This window comes from Daktulosphaira vitifoliae, unplaced genomic scaffold (assembly GCF_025091365.1).
Source record: "Daktulosphaira vitifoliae isolate Bord-2020 unplaced genomic scaffold, ASM2509136v1 Scaffold_1, whole genome shotgun sequence".
In the NCBI taxonomy this organism is placed as follows: Eukaryota; Metazoa; Arthropoda; class Insecta; order Hemiptera; family Phylloxeridae; genus Daktulosphaira; species Daktulosphaira vitifoliae.
Genome location: NW_026099572.1, coordinates 51537859 through 51554053, shown reverse-complemented (window position 1 = coordinate 51554053; position 16195 = coordinate 51537859). Strand labels below are relative to the sequence as shown.

General features: G+C 25.0%; 2 protein-coding genes across 2 annotated transcripts in view; one reads left to right on the top strand and one right to left on the bottom strand.

Moving 5' to 3' along the window:
• The window catches only part of LOC126896988 (tight junction protein ZO-1), a 158164-nt gene that overhangs the window by 67639 nt on the left and 74330 nt on the right, over positions 1-16195 (bottom strand). The window lies entirely within an intron of this gene.
• Positions 5534-15790, top strand: LOC126897005 (uncharacterized). Its single transcript, XM_050670325.1, has 7 exons — positions 5534-5723; positions 5863-6069; positions 6134-6288; positions 14317-14482; positions 14540-14734; positions 14811-15004; positions 15449-15790. Exons 1-7 carry the CDS (start codon positions 5637-5639, stop codon positions 15675-15677), a joined length of 1233 nt encoding a protein of 410 aa, XP_050526282.1. The 5' UTR covers positions 5534-5636; the 3' UTR covers positions 15678-15790.

The following is a 16195-nucleotide window of genomic DNA, read 5'->3' as shown; positions in this document are numbered from 1 at the left end:
ACATCAGTTTTTTTACTCTATTCCAAACTAAAAAATTCGATTTTATCTAACCTGCAAAATAATGCCAAATATGTTTATAATATTTACACTTCAATAGAATGTATCTCCTGAAAATTTTTTTTAAATATTTTCCTATGCTTTTTAATTTTTTAATTTTTAATTCTTTTTTAGTGAAAATAAAAAATTATATATTTAAGAAAACAACATTAATATTTAATGGTTAGCGTTCTATTATGTATTAAGTAATGAATAATTTAAATAGTACTCAATATTGCTTAATTATGCAGCACAAAGGAGATGCCTCGCAGGTAAATAAAAAAAAAGAAAAAGAAACATCTTTTAACATCCTCAGAAAAAAATAAAATAAATAGTTGTGTTGTAGAAATTCAGGTTTTAGTAATTTCCATAATAAATTACAACCAGCTATAGAATCTAATCAGCCTTTAATAAATTTTATTCGACTAATTACATCTTTGTTATTTTTATAAAAAACTTTTACGTTTGTTAACTATTTTTTTATATATAATAAATGTAGTATTAGACCTTTAGAATATTTGAACAGTCTATCAAAATTTTTTGATGTAAAAATATCAAACAATTTACCCATATCTTTTAAAAAAATTATTGTTGTTTTTGAAGAAAACGGTAATTTTTTTAAGCTAAATAAGTTTACATGCCGGTTGCAACAGTTGCACTGAAAGTGTGAGTAGCTAAGTAAACCCTTATCTTTTGAAATGCATTAGGATATATATGCAAGTGTGTTAATTATGGAGCTAAACGTAAATTACAATTATTATCTAGGTTATAAATGACTTAAGGTATTTTTTTTTTATAATTTTCATTTATTTTAAATTTATGTATGAAAATATTTCATTTTGTATATTTTATGGTTCTTTTCATCATTTTAAGAAACTCCGATTTCGTAAATATCCGTAAGTGTTAAATAATTTTAATTTTTTTTTGTTGCACTTACTTCTATTTTTGAATCAGCATTTGTTTTGAAAAATATTTATGCTGTTTTAGAATAATAGAAAAACATTTTATCAAACTCAACGAATAAAAATGATTTTGTAACATTTTTTCACTTATCTAAAAATAATTTATTTATATTGACATTTAATAAAAAAATTATCTAAACCAATGCTCATCTTTGTGAATTATAATCAATAGTTTAAAATATGTATTAATTTTATTTCAAAATTGTTTGTAATTGAATTAATAAAATATTTTTTCATCTTCGTATCATCTTATTATATAATAGAACAAGGGAAAAAACGCTTTTCTGGGAAAATTACTTAGCGTGCTCGGATTTTCAAAATTTTTTTTTTCAACGAAAATACTCGGTCACCAGACTCCGGGAAAATTATTGGCGAAGGTTGGAAAATTTTTGCCGCTCGCCCGCGAGCGTTTTAAAATTTCCACCATTTTTGAGAAAAACGCTCCCTGACGCCAGCGTTTTACGACTTAAGGTTTGAAATTTTCACCAGACCCGCCTAATGACATTCCTGAGATATGATAAAAAAATCAATTCAATCCGTTCAATTTTCACCGTTTTACGAGCTTTTTTTTTTCATGCGCTCGAGACGCCAGAGCGTGGCGCCCGAAATTCTTGCGACACTTTACGACATGAAAACGATTTTTTTTTACGATTCGCAATCATACCACGGCGTTCTGTACGTGTCGAGGAAGCGCCAAAAATCGGAAAATCCGAGATCCGACAAAAACTCTGATTTTACGAGCTTTTTTTTTTTTTAAGTCCACGCGCAGAGTTTTAATATGCGCAGTGATTCATTTCTGCTCATACGTTTATGAGCATTTATTATTATTATTTATTATAAACTTATAATTATATGGTGCAATATGTTTTATTATTAGGACATATTTTACATTTGCACTATATTTTATCAAGGAATATTATATGTTATATATAAATTTCAAGGCGTTTTATTATGTAAGTTTGTACTTTCATTATCAGAACAGTACGTTATTAATAGTCTTTCTTTTCTCATATAAGATTTATGAGACTATGAGTTTGAATTGGGATTCATCTATGATAACTATGCTGTTCAACGTTAAATCGCAATTACCAATATTTTTACCAAAATTAAATTTTTTCAATGTGCCATGTATAATAACATGCTAAATTTTTTTTAAGTATTCTATAATATAAAGGCAATTATTATAATTAGATTATTAATAATTTTTGTGTATAACATAGGTGTATTTGAGAGAGATGTAGGCCCCCCTTGATCCAGCGCTATCAATATTTTTTAGGCAACTTCTAATATATAAGGTCCTAATGTCCTTTTTTTCATCATTATTTTAATTTTTAGCAAAATGTTTAACAAAGTAATAAATATTAAATACCCTCCTAAAATAATTTTTTATTAGGCTTAAAGGGAATACGTCATTAACAAACGTCAACCTTATACCCAATACATTTTACTATATTCTTTTTGAATTTTTCTGATTTTAGTAATAACATTTTTATATATACTTTATTGCACTGATTCTAATGTAATATTTTTTCTGAAAAACACCTATCGTGCCCGGCGTAGCCGGGTACCCATACCGGAATCAGTGGACTACTTATGATGACGGCCCGAAGAGGATTACGCGCCGAAGGGCCGTAAGCCTCGAAGGGCTCCGGGTCTGGGGCGGAGTGCAGCTAGTTAGCATACATTATTATTAAGATATAACACTTATAAGTAAAACATATTATGATATTTTTAAAAAATCTATAATTTTTAGTTATTCTAATTTTATTTTTATTGTGATGGTTAGAAATTAAATTTAGAATGAATTTTATGTTTCATTATTTGATTATATAATTAGAAACCATTAATAAACATATAAAATGATTATGTTTTCAGATTATTCAAGAACCAATTGCGTAAATGAAAAGAATTATATGTTTATATTCTTAAAAATAACTATTAAGAAATAAATTTTAAAAAATTATGAAAGTAAGGTAAGTGTTCATCAAATGAACAAATTTGTTTATTAAATATGCATGATAAAATTATTTTTAATATAAAATTGAACCAATGATTATACATGTTATAGATAACTCACTACAATAATAAACTTGATGCGCAATATTTTGATGTCTTTAGAGAGTGATAAAAGAATTGAAATCAATTACAATTAGGCTTTGTCAATTTTATACATTTTTTTAAATCCATATCGAAAATAAAATAAATGTTTTATTTTCATTATTAATCTTAAAAACAGTTATGTTAAAGGAAATAATACAATAGATCATACTAAAATTTTCAATTTTCACTAACCAGTAAGATGATTTTCATATTAATGTATCACAAGAACTATACTAGATTTAAACACTAACGCAAGGTAGAAGAATATATTTGACATAATCAAATATATTCTTCTAGCCAAACAATCTACAAGCACTTTACCTTTTAGTAAAAAAAGAAGACAACTAGAGCGATTTTTAGAATTATTTCATACTGATATTTTTTGATCGATTATACAAGTATTTTGGCAAGCTGAGTAATACTTTGTAAAATTTCTTGATAATTGTAGACATTTTGTTTTTGTGTATTTATTAAAAACAAAACTTTACTTTATATATATATTTAAAAAGTTTGAAGTATTAGTATTAGCACAATTTGGACACAGAATATACAAATTGAGATGTGTGGCAAATATATTTCAAATGAAATGGCTAAGCTTTGTGAAAACAATAAAATCCAAGTTTAGTTTACTCCCCATATACAATTGAACTTAATGGATATGCGGAACGGATAAACAGCGCATAACAGCGTATTACTTTTTCATTGAATATTTTATTACAGTTAAAAAAAACGTTAAAATTATAATTTTTAATATAAAAATCTAATAAAAATAAAAATACATACATTTTTAATTTTTGTTCGAAATTTTAATATAGCCATTCTGAAAATAGATATTTGTTGTAAGAAAAAGGCTAAACTCTCAACTTAGAAAAAAATTCGATGGATATAATAATTTAAAACAGGGTCATTCCATGTGAAATCACCTAATGTGTGTGCTGCTATAGTTCAGAAATTTTTGAAATTTATATCATAGACTTCTTAAAGGTCATTGACAACAAAAATAATATTTTTTTTTTCAGATAGTGCATTTTTTATAATTAAAAACATGAAAAAACACCCTATGTTCTAGAGCCTATAACTTCACACCCAAATAAGCTATTACTGTGGAACTAGCACTGTTTTACTTATATTAATTAGTACTTCAATTTTATTCTTAAGTTTATGAATTTTGAATTTTTTTTTAACATCAAAATTTTTATTTTTATTTTTTTAATTTTTCAGTATTTTAATAGCAAAATTTGAAGATCATAAAATATTTTAATAAAATTTTTTTTTTCTTTTCAGAAACTTTTAGTTATGTTCTTTTAACCCATATCATATTTGAATCGATTTATAATTTTTTTTGTATCGTTTTACGGTCTTGAACACGCGTGGTTTGCTGAAAATATACAACTTTATTATCTCATTACATAATAGTGATTGAACGAATTAATTAAAACAAGAGTTATACATTAATAGGTTAGTTTTTAAAAACAAAAAATTATTAGATCTAAAAATATGGAATTGGTACTACATTTTCAATCTGAAGATGAAAAAAATATTTGTTCGTATGATTTATTTGAAAAATTCTTAATTTGTCAAAACTTTGTCGAAGAATCAACAATATCTATTGATTTAATGAACTTTATAAAAAAAAGTAATGGAGCTTTTCCGAACTTAACCATTGCTCCTAGGATTTTGTTATGAGTCCCAATAACTTAATCTACTACAGAACGCAGAATAAATACAAAAAATAAAAATTGAATGTTGAATGTTGAAAATTACGTAGTTTGTGGATTTTCCATAATACGCAAATTATAAATTTTGTAAATTCTATAAGTAGCGTTAAAATTATTTCTCTGTCATCAAATTTTCACCAGACGTTTTAATTGCCTAAATATAAGTACTATGTAAATTTGAAAAAAATTCGTTCAGTCACTTGTGTAATGAGATGATAAAATTGGCTATTTTCAGCAAATCATGTGTTTTCAAGACCGTAAAACGATAGAAAAAAAAAATATAAATCAATTCAAATATGATACGAGTTAAAGAACATAACTAAAAGTTTCTGAAAAGAAAAAAAATATTTTATTAAAATATTTTTTGACCTTCAAATTTTGCTATTAAAATACTGCAATAATTAAAAAATTTAAATCAAAAATTAATTGATAAAACGCATCATGAACTACTATTTATTGATGCAAATAATTGTAGTATTACAGAAAATATCTAAAATTTTTGTACATTTGTCATAAAACTTTTGTATTTTTAAATGAACATTTTTTATGCATGTAAAAGAATATACAATTGTACTACCAAAAAATAATAATAATAAGACATTTTTAAAAATCCAGCAATTATCCTAATGTAAAAAATGAAACGTATAATCATTTATGAGTTATGATTGGCTTGTTAATTAAGTCTAGTGTACAGTGTTGCGTATTTGTCCCCACGCTAAACATGTCAAATAAACAAAAAAGTTATTTTTAATTGATAAACCATGCCATTAAAAAGTATTGTTAGTTATGAAATAAGCATCCTGTAGTAACCATCTCAATAATGGTCGCATCTAGAGAAGTAGATCTAATATTCTTGCAATCTGTGGTAGATCAAACTGATCCTGGAGAAAAAATCATTAATTATGAAGTGAGTAAGAATAATATTTTCTATTGCAAGATCTTTTTATCTATGTAAAATTTATAATAAATTAGTTTTTAATTTTTTCAATGAATAAAATACGTAAAGTTTTCCTAAATTAAAATAAATTATTTAAATAAATTTTAAGACCAACTTTGGTACAAAAAGAGGAGATAATTACACATCAATGGTCTATCGAGTTTTACTACACGGAGAAAATGGATGGAAAAAATCTATGGTTTATAAATTATTGCCAAAAAGCGTTCAAGCTAGAGAAAATTTTAAATCTGAAATGTTATTTGATAATGAAATAAAATTTTACAAAGTAGCTTATACAGCTCTACAAGAATATCAGGTAAATCACGTTAATTTTTTGTGTGTGTGTTTTTATGGATATAGATTATTTTTTGAGTTCACAGGCTACTAAAAACATTAAAAACCCATTTGATAGCGTACCAAAATGCTATTTTGCAGAAAAAGATATAGTCATTTTAGAAGACATGCAGTGTAAAGGTTTTGTGATGATGGACAGACAAAAAGGTCTCGATTTTAATCATTGTCAGGCTATTCTTAGGTATGAGTAAAAAATAGTTTTATTAGGTTCATAATTAATAGGAAAGGATATGTATCAGATATATGAATGATATAAGAAGATTTTGGATAAAATAGGTTATTTGATTTCAAACAAAACAACAATAGTTTATACAATGTTATTTTATTTTAGCTTCAATGCGAAGCTGAGAAAGTATTAATTTTACTATGATGTGTTTTTTTTTTTGTGTCTGTCACTACTTTATTTCAGCTCTCACTGGACCAATTTCATTTAACGATACGTCAAAAGATCACAAATCGTATCTAGTTGAAGACGTTACCCTTAAAAATTGAAAAAAATGTCCCTCGTTCCCCGCAAATTTCTCTTGATCCCCATAGATGGGAGAAATCTCAAAAAAAATTACAAATTTAAAAATCGCTAATTTTTTAAATGTTTTCAAACTTTTTTAAAAATAACCAAATCAACCTATTATTTTTTATATATTTTTTTATAAATTTGACCCTTTACCTGCCTACATGGGGGAATTCAAAATGACAACTTTTTCAACTTAATTTTTGAAAGTGTTCCGAAAATATGACACTTTTATATATATTAAATGAATTTTAAGAAATTGGTAAATTATTTAAAAAGCTAAGAAACTCCTATTTCCTTCAAAATATCCTGATTAGTGGTTCTTTAATTTAAAAGTATAATATATGAATAAATACTTATTATATTAATTAAATTTAGTTTTAAATTGATATTCAATAATTTTATATTATAATTTATACAGAGAAATTATATAAATATTATATAATATTACAATAATAAAGTAGTTATATGTTCCTTTATTTTAAATGCGTATAAAATTTTTTCGTTACTTATAAATAAATACACTGGACCAAATGGAACTTTCATTAGAAACAAAAATATAATTTTCTAAATCAACTTTTCGCTCTCTTTTTATATCTGTAACTAGACTTTTTCTATCATAAATTTTATATGTATACCACAAATTGTAATTTTTAAATTTATATGCAGCCAGGAAATTTTATAATTACTATTTACAGTAAATTTATCAAAAAATCTCAATATATTTTTGCACTTTTATCGTTATAGATCACTTAAATAGAAATCATAGTGATCATTTCTAAGTAATTTTTGGTGTTTAAAACGATTCTACAATTGAAAAATACAGGGTGGCCCACCACTCACTGACAACTTAAATAACTTTTGATCCAGTTAATATTTTTAGTTGATTTTTTTTTTAAATAATAGTTATACGTTAGGTCTATAGCTATATATCAATAATTAATTTTTTTACATTTTATTAAAAATATTAATTATTTTTAAATTTTAAATAAAATGTAAAAAAAAAATTTAAGATAGCTATTTTGTAGAGTAGAATTTAAGAAAAATTTTAGTAAAAAAATATCTTATTAATATTCAGTAGTAAATATTCTGTAGCGTTTTGAAGTTTGTGAAAATTTGAATTTTCATGTACTATTTTACGGTATTAAACATTGAAATACGTATTGAGAAAAGGACAGAAGAAAACGCTATCTTTTCAATATACTTTTGAATGAGAGTGATAAGTAATAATTGCCTTATCTAATTTCTTATCATGGTATTAATGCCAAGTTTGTAATGTATACACACTATCATCATATGTATACACAGTAATCATGAAAAGATAGCGTTTTCTTCTGTCCTTTTCTCAATACGTATTTCAATGTTTAATACCGTAAAATAGTACATGAAAATTCAAATTTTCACAAACTTCAAAACGCTACAGAATATTTACTACTGAATATTAATAAGATATTTTTTTACTAAAATTTTTCTTAAATTCTTACTCTACAAAATAGCTATCTTAATTTTTTTTTTACATTTTATTTAAAATTTAAAAATAATTAATATTTTTAATAAAATGTAAAAAAATTAATTATTGAGATATAGCTATAGACCTAACGTATAACTATTATTTAAAAAAAAAATCAACTAAAAATATTAACTGGATCAAAAGTTATTTAAGTTGTCAGTGAGTGGTGGGCCACCCTGTATACAGAACTAAAATTAATTTTAATGATATACCAAAAACAGCAAACAAAAAATTGTTAAAAATATCTACTTCATTGAGCGTATTATAAAATTTTATTATAATTGTAAAAATCTATTGTTAAATTCAGGTATAACTAAAAATAATTTTTTTTTTAAATAATTTGTATAACAACATGCGTTACCAAAAAAGGTCAATAAGTCCAGAGGTTAAATTTTTTTTTTCAAATTAAGTATAATACATAAACATCAATTTAAGGTGTATATAAAAGTGTCAGTATTTCCGGAACATTAAGAAAAGTTAAGTTAAAAAAGGTACCATTTTGAAACCTCCCCTATAGGTAGGTAAAGAGTCAAATATTTACAAAATATAACAAATGATAGGTAAATACATAAGGTATCTATAAAAAAAATTTATATTGATTTGTTAATTTTTTAAAAAGGATATGACAGTTTTAAGAAAAAAAAACGCATCACAGAGGAGTCGCGGTACAGTGGGGACGTGGCATAGTTGGACCCAGTATAGATGATATCTGACAGTGATTAAAATCACTATCATAAAAAATACTTCGAAAAAATGCAAATTTGTAGATAGTGTTTAATTTTAAAAAATTGGTGGATTATTCCAAAAGCTACATGATCTACTATTTCCTTATATATATCCTGATTAAGATAAAGTATGTCGAATGAAAAAGGGATATAATAATTATTTCTCATAAAAAAATTGTATTGATCATACATTTTTCAAAAAGTTATAGCATAATTAAGTTAAAAATGTAAAATATAAAATCGAGAATTTTAACACAAAAATAGCATATGGTAGTGGTCCGATTTCAAAAAAAAAAATATGTCGCATAAAAGAAGAATATAAATGGTACTTATCTTAAAAAAATTATAATGATCCATACATTTTTCAAAAAGTTATAGCATTATAAGGTTAAAAATATTTTGAATTTTGAATTCATCCTGTGACCGGGTAAAGGGTCAGATTTATAACGAAAAATATTTCAAATGATAGGTAGACATCATGTATCTATAAAAAAAAAAATTATTTTGATTTGATCTTTTTTAAAAAAGTTATGGCTGTTTTAAGTAAAAAAAATTGAAAAAATTTCGAAAATTAGCGATTTTTAAATTTGTAATTTTTTTTGAGATTTCCCCTATATACGGCGAACGAGGGAAATTTTTTCAATTTTTTAGGGTAATGTCTTCGACTAGATTTGATTAGTGATCTTTTAATGTATTGTTAAAAGAAATTGGATCGATGAGAGCTGAAAAAAGTGATAACAGAATAAAAATAAATAAAAAAAAAAGCACATTATAGTAAAATTAATACCTTCTCAGCTTTGTATATAATACCAGCTAATACGATTTTTGTGAAAAAAATTTTTTTAATATTTTTATTTTTTAAAACTATAACTTTTTGAAAAATGTATGGATTATTACAATATTATTATTATTATATATATTTTGTCTCACATAAAAATTCCTTGTAAACCAGGGAGCAGTATTTATAAATAACAAACAATTTTAGCTTCGATGCGAAGCTGAGAAAGTATTGGTTTTACTATGATGTGTTTTTTTTGTGTCTGTTACAACTTTTTCTCAGCTCTCACCGAACCGATTTCTTTAAACAATATGTCAAAGATAACAAATCAAATCTAGTCGAAGACATTGACCTCAAAAATTGAAAAAAATTCCCTCGTTCCCCGTAAATGGAGGACATCTCCAAAAAAATCAATTTTCAAATCATTTAAAGTATTGTTTTTTGTTCCTTAAGTCATTTTTTAAGATTTATAAAGTGATCAACTTTTGAGCTTTAGTTATCATTATGGCCCGAACTTATAATTGCTAAAACACATTAAATATTGTCCTTAAAATCTTATAAAATTACTTTTTTAAAATTCTTTAAAACAAAAAATGGCACAACAAAGTTATTTTGATTTTTTATATACATTTATTTGATTTTGTATTAATAATTATAATATTAACAGTTCAAAAATCAGTATTTTAAATATAATATTTTTATTAGCTTCGATGCAAATCTGTAGATAGTGTTTCCTTTAGAGAAATTGGTGAAATATTTTAAAAGCAACATGAACTCTTATTTCTTTAATTATATCCTGATTAGTAGTTCTTTGATTTTAAAATATAATATATGAATAAATACTAATTATAGTTTTTAAATTTAGTATGAAATTGTGAGGCCAGCTATGATGTATGGTTAATAGTGTTGGGCGGTTGATAAGAAAGTAGAGCAGAGAATAAGTGTAGCAGAGATGAGAATGCTTAGTTGGATGAGTGGAGTGACTAGAGAAGATAGGATAAGGAACGAGCATATAAGAGGAAGTATAGGTGTTGCGTCAATCGTGGATAAAGATGACACAAATAGACTTAGATTGTTTAGTCATGTTATGAGGAGAGAAGAATCGGAAGCTGTAAGAACAGTTATAGAAATGAATGTTGAAGGAAGAAGAGATAGAGGAAGACCAAAAAAGAGATGGAGGGATGCTATTGAATGCGATTTGAGGACAGCTGATGTGAGCGTAGAAGATGTGGGAGATCGTGTCAAGTGGAATCTTAGGATAAGGGTGCCCGACCCCAAGTAGTTGGGATTAAGGCAAAGAAAAAGAAAAATATTACCAGATATTCCGGTGGCAATTGACATAATATGATTGTTATTTCGGAATGTACAATTTAGCGTTTAGTTGGGTTTAAATAATATAGCGTCAAATCAATTACCTACTCTATCGGTTGTATCTCAATATACACTACACTTTAATGATACAATAAATAAATAAACTCACACATACACACATATGCATTTATAACATTGTGTCTAATGTAAGTATAACATGATAAAAAGTAACCGTAAAATGAAAAAAATGGAATATAAATTTTAGTACTCATATTAAATGTAATGTAACTCGAAAAATATTTGTTTAAATGAAAAAATATAAGATAATTTTTTTGTTTATAATTGTCATTTAAACAACTTTTGTGCGACATTTTTTTTTGTAAGTCAAATATTTTTTGAGAAAATAAAAAATGCTCATATTTTTGAACTATTGTGAGGCTGTAAAAAAAAAAGCTCAATTCCAATCAATGAGGACTATTAGTATGTCATTATACATATTTTAATTCAACTTTTAAAAAAACAAAATTTTTTCCGCAATTTTTCCTTTGTTGACTGGCCTAGATGTCAATTTTAAACTTGTAATTGAGCTAAAAGTTATGGTAATATATTCAATTTATTTTACTATAAACTTTCATAAATCTTTATCAAAAATTTTTCATCAACTTTAAAGAACCAAAAAAATAGGTTAAAATTGAAAATTTGGACTGATTATTTTTAACATATTAAAAATCAAATCAGTAATAATTTGAAAACAAATTTTTTTTTCTTTTAATTATTATTTTATATATATAATTAGTAATAATATAAAAAATTAGAAGTGATAGAAATAGTCTACTTGCAGATTTGAAAACAACGCGAAAAGTTGATTTAGAAAAGTATATTTTTGTATCTGATGAAAGTTACTTGTAGTCAATGCATTTTTTTTATAGTAACAAACAGTTTTTATTGAAAATTATTGTATTAAGCCCTTTAAATTTTTATACACGTAAAAGTAAAGCAAAATATAACTTCTTTATTATTTTTATAATTTCTCCGTTTAAATTACAATANATGACAATTAAAAAAATTGTATCGTTAAGATCAATATGCAGTCAGAAAGTTTTATAATTACTATTTATTATAAATTTATCAGAAAAGCTCAATATTTTTTTGCATTTTTATGGTAATAGATAACTTAAATAGAAGTAATAGTAATAATTTCCTAGGAACTTTTGTTGTTTGTTGAAAAGATTCTATAATTGAAATATTGAGAACTTAATTAATTTTAATGATTTACTTTAACTAAATGTACCAATCAAAACAAAGTTGTTAAAAAGATTTACTCAATTGAGTGTATTATAAAATTTGATTATATTTGTAAAAATCAATTGTTAATTCAGGAGAAAAAACAATCATTTTTTTTAGAAATGATTTATATAGCAACATGTTACAAAAAAAAATTGTAATATTATAGTCTAGTAGTAGCACACACAAATAGAGTAAAAAAATTATTAAATTACAAAGTAAAATGATTTAATTTTGTAGTTGAAACCTATCATATCAAACTTCATTCGTTAATAAATATTTTGAAAACATTAGAAATTAATGATTTTAATTGTCTTTATGGAGACGATGTAATAAATAACTGTTTAATTGATAAATTAGAATTTTTTTTTCAATTTTTGAGGGTAATATCTTCAACTAGATACGAATTGTAGTCATTGGACGTATCGTTGAAAAAAGTAGGTCAAGTTAGAGCAGAGAAAATAAATGATATTCACAAAAAAACATCTTCTCGGCTTTGCATCGAAGCTAAAACTTAAAATATAGTAAAATAATTTTAATACGAATAAGAAATTTCTTCTTGCAAGGGGCGACTAAAGTGATGGGATCATTGATCTTTATTGAAGTTATTGAATCTAAATGAGTTAAAAATTCATACTAACTTAAAAAGAATTAAGAAAAAATGCAAAAAATTCATTGCCATACGAAGGTTGGAACCTCGTACCCCAAGCATGTAAAACATAAGTTTTACCAACTCGGCAACCGTATGTTGTTACCAAAACTTGAAAAATTGGCTATTTAAGCTAGTTCAAATTTCAAAGTTATTTTTCTCGACTTAAAAGAAGCAAACAAATTTAAATAAGTTTAACTATCTATACTATATCAATTTTAATTTATATAATATTTATGAAAATCTGTACTCCCCTTGTCAGGTATTTTAAAATAAAATAAAATACAAAACCCAGAATTTTAACACAAAAATAGCAAATTTTTGAATACGGTAGTCATTTTTACCATGAAGACAAATCCAGAGGTCAAATTTTTTTTTTTCACATTAAAGTATATTACATAAGCTTTAATTTAAGATATATTTAAAAGTGTCAGTATTTCCGGAATACTTTCAAAAATTAAATTGAAAATATCGTAGTAACAATACGCATGTTTAAAGTTTTGACCCCCCTTGTTAAAGGGGTATGATCCGATTTACAAAAAAAGCGTGCCAGATGAAAGGGGTATATCAATATTTATTATAAAAAAATAATAATATAGATCCATACATTTTTCCAAAAGTTATATAAAATATAAATTAAATAATATAACATAAAATCGAAAATTTTTTCACGGAAATCGTACACCCAAAGAAAAACCTCAATCAAAATTGAAAGAGAAATTTTATCAAGGGTTTATGATAATGTTTTATTAATACGAACAAAATAACTATTCTTATAAATAATTATTGTTCAAGACAAGAAAAAAAAATATCATATTGATAAATATATCATTGATTCAATAGTAATGATATATTTATCAAATTGAACAATGAATTTATTATATAGATCGAGGTTTTTCTCTGGGTGTAGGTTTTTCTTTAACTTTGATGTCCGTTTTCACCACGAAGACAAGTCCAGAGGTGAAATTTTTTTTTTTTCAAATTAAAGTATATTACATAAGCTTTAATTTAAGATATATATAAAAGTGTCAGTAAAAAAAAATAAAAAAATATCGAAAATTAGCGATTTTTAAATTTGTAATTTTTGGGGGGATTTCCCCCGTTTACAGGGAACGAGAGAAATTTTTTCAATTTTTGAGGGTAATGTCTTCAGCTAGATACGATTTGTGATCTTTTGACATATTTTTCATCAAAATCGGTTCAGTGAGAGCTGAGATTGAGCGTATACAGACACAAAAAAAAAAAAAAAAATACATCATAGTAAAATTAATACCTTCTCAGCTTCGCATCGAAGCTAAAAAACATTTTGTTGGGAGATATTGTTTAAACCACGTTATGTTTAATTTCAGTTGTTTTATGAAAATATTAAAACAATCATTTAAAATTAAAATGTTTATAACTGCGATTATATATTAATAATAACTTAACGGGGTGATTGCAGAATCTTGGGAAAATTTCACGGCCTTTCTCTATCAATGAAAGCAAATGAACCGGAAAAATTTAAAAATTGCGTTTCAGGAGTTGTAAACGAAGTTTACTATAAAAAAGATTATGAATTGTGGTATGGTGGATACTACAAGCATGCAGTTGAAAGTGCTAAAAAAATTGTCAGTGCAAGTAATTAGATTTTTTAAATTCGTTATTAAAATAATGGTCACTTATAGCTAGAGGCCGAATTGTCTGAATCGGAAAAATCTAAGTATATGATTGCGTTTAAAAGATTTGTTAACCACAAATCGTTTTTTGGACAAATGGCGGAATTAGTTTTGCCTAGAGGCTCATTAGATGTGCTTTGTCATGGTGATTGTTGGACGAATAATTTTCTTTTCCAATACACTCCTGACGGTAATATATCTGACGTAAGGAAATTATTGTAATAACTTAATCTTAAATTGTATTAGTTTTGTTTTTTATTGTTTTCTTTCAAAATTTAAGATTTCAATGATTGACTTTCAAATAGTAAGATACGGTTCTCCGGCTTTGGATTTAACTAGTTTGTTATATTGTTGTACTACTGTAGACTTACGACGAAAGCATTTAACAGAACTATTACAAGTATACATCGATTCGTTGACTAGCATTTTAAAACAAACGGATTGTTTAAATAGTTACCCTAATATACATCAGAAGTAAATTAAATGAAATTTAATAATTTTTATTTTACTTAATACATTTTATTATATTGTCAAGTCATGAAGCGTTACATGCAAAATATATTTAAAGTGTCTTCCTTTTAATTTTTTTAATGATTGAATTTAATGAAACTAACATATAAGGAATAGTATAATATATTGATTATATCTCATAAAATTGTATATCTAATATATACATAGACACACACACAAATATATTAATATTTATTAGAAAAAATCTTATGCCAAATCGGTTTTTATTTTATTATAGTAACGCAATAGTAATACATTCATTCTATATTTTTTACTTTTAAATAACTTAATTTCAATACTTATTTCATTTTCCGTAATAAGTACTAGCTTATACAACTAAAAATATACTGAATTAAGATGATTGAATATATTTAAATTTTAATTTTACCAATACTATTGTTTTCCTAGCTTATACGCAGAAATTCGTCAGTACAGTGGTTTTGGTTTAGGAGTAGCTATGGATATGATACCTATTATGACATGTGATTCAGATCAGGCTCCAGATATGTACAAGGAAGACACTAGTTGTGCAGGACCTAGTGTAGAAGCTAGTTATGTTAACACCTCCAACGACGTTTATCGGCAAATGATTGTTGAATTAGTCAAGGAGTTAGTTGATAATGGAAGTTTAAATTAATTAACAAGAAATATATATATATATATATTTTATTTTCGAATCCATTTTGATAGAGTATTGTTTCAATAGTTATGAATTAAAATCATCCCATTTTAAAAATAAATAAATACAAGTATTTTATGTTTAAACAATTCGTTTTTATTAAAGCAATTGTTTTTCCGTATTATTTGGTAGTTTTATAATTGTTATTTGATTAAATAATAAAAGAGACGTGATAAGAGACCAAAGTATACAGCAATATCGTAACTTAATGGTTGGATGGATGTAACAATTGTTGATAAGAGAACTAGTTATACACTAGTTAATAATTATAATTTTAACGCATGTCATTTTATTATTGGCGTTGGCACGAAATTTTATCCAGTAAATTAGAATTCTATAGTAAACTAAAGAAAAGTTTTTTTTTAAATTATCCTAATTTTTTGAAGGGGACGGCCTTTTCCTTTATGGGTGCCCTTGTATTTAACGCTGAATACAGAATTGCTTATATCAAATAGACAGTATATTAGACTTCCAAG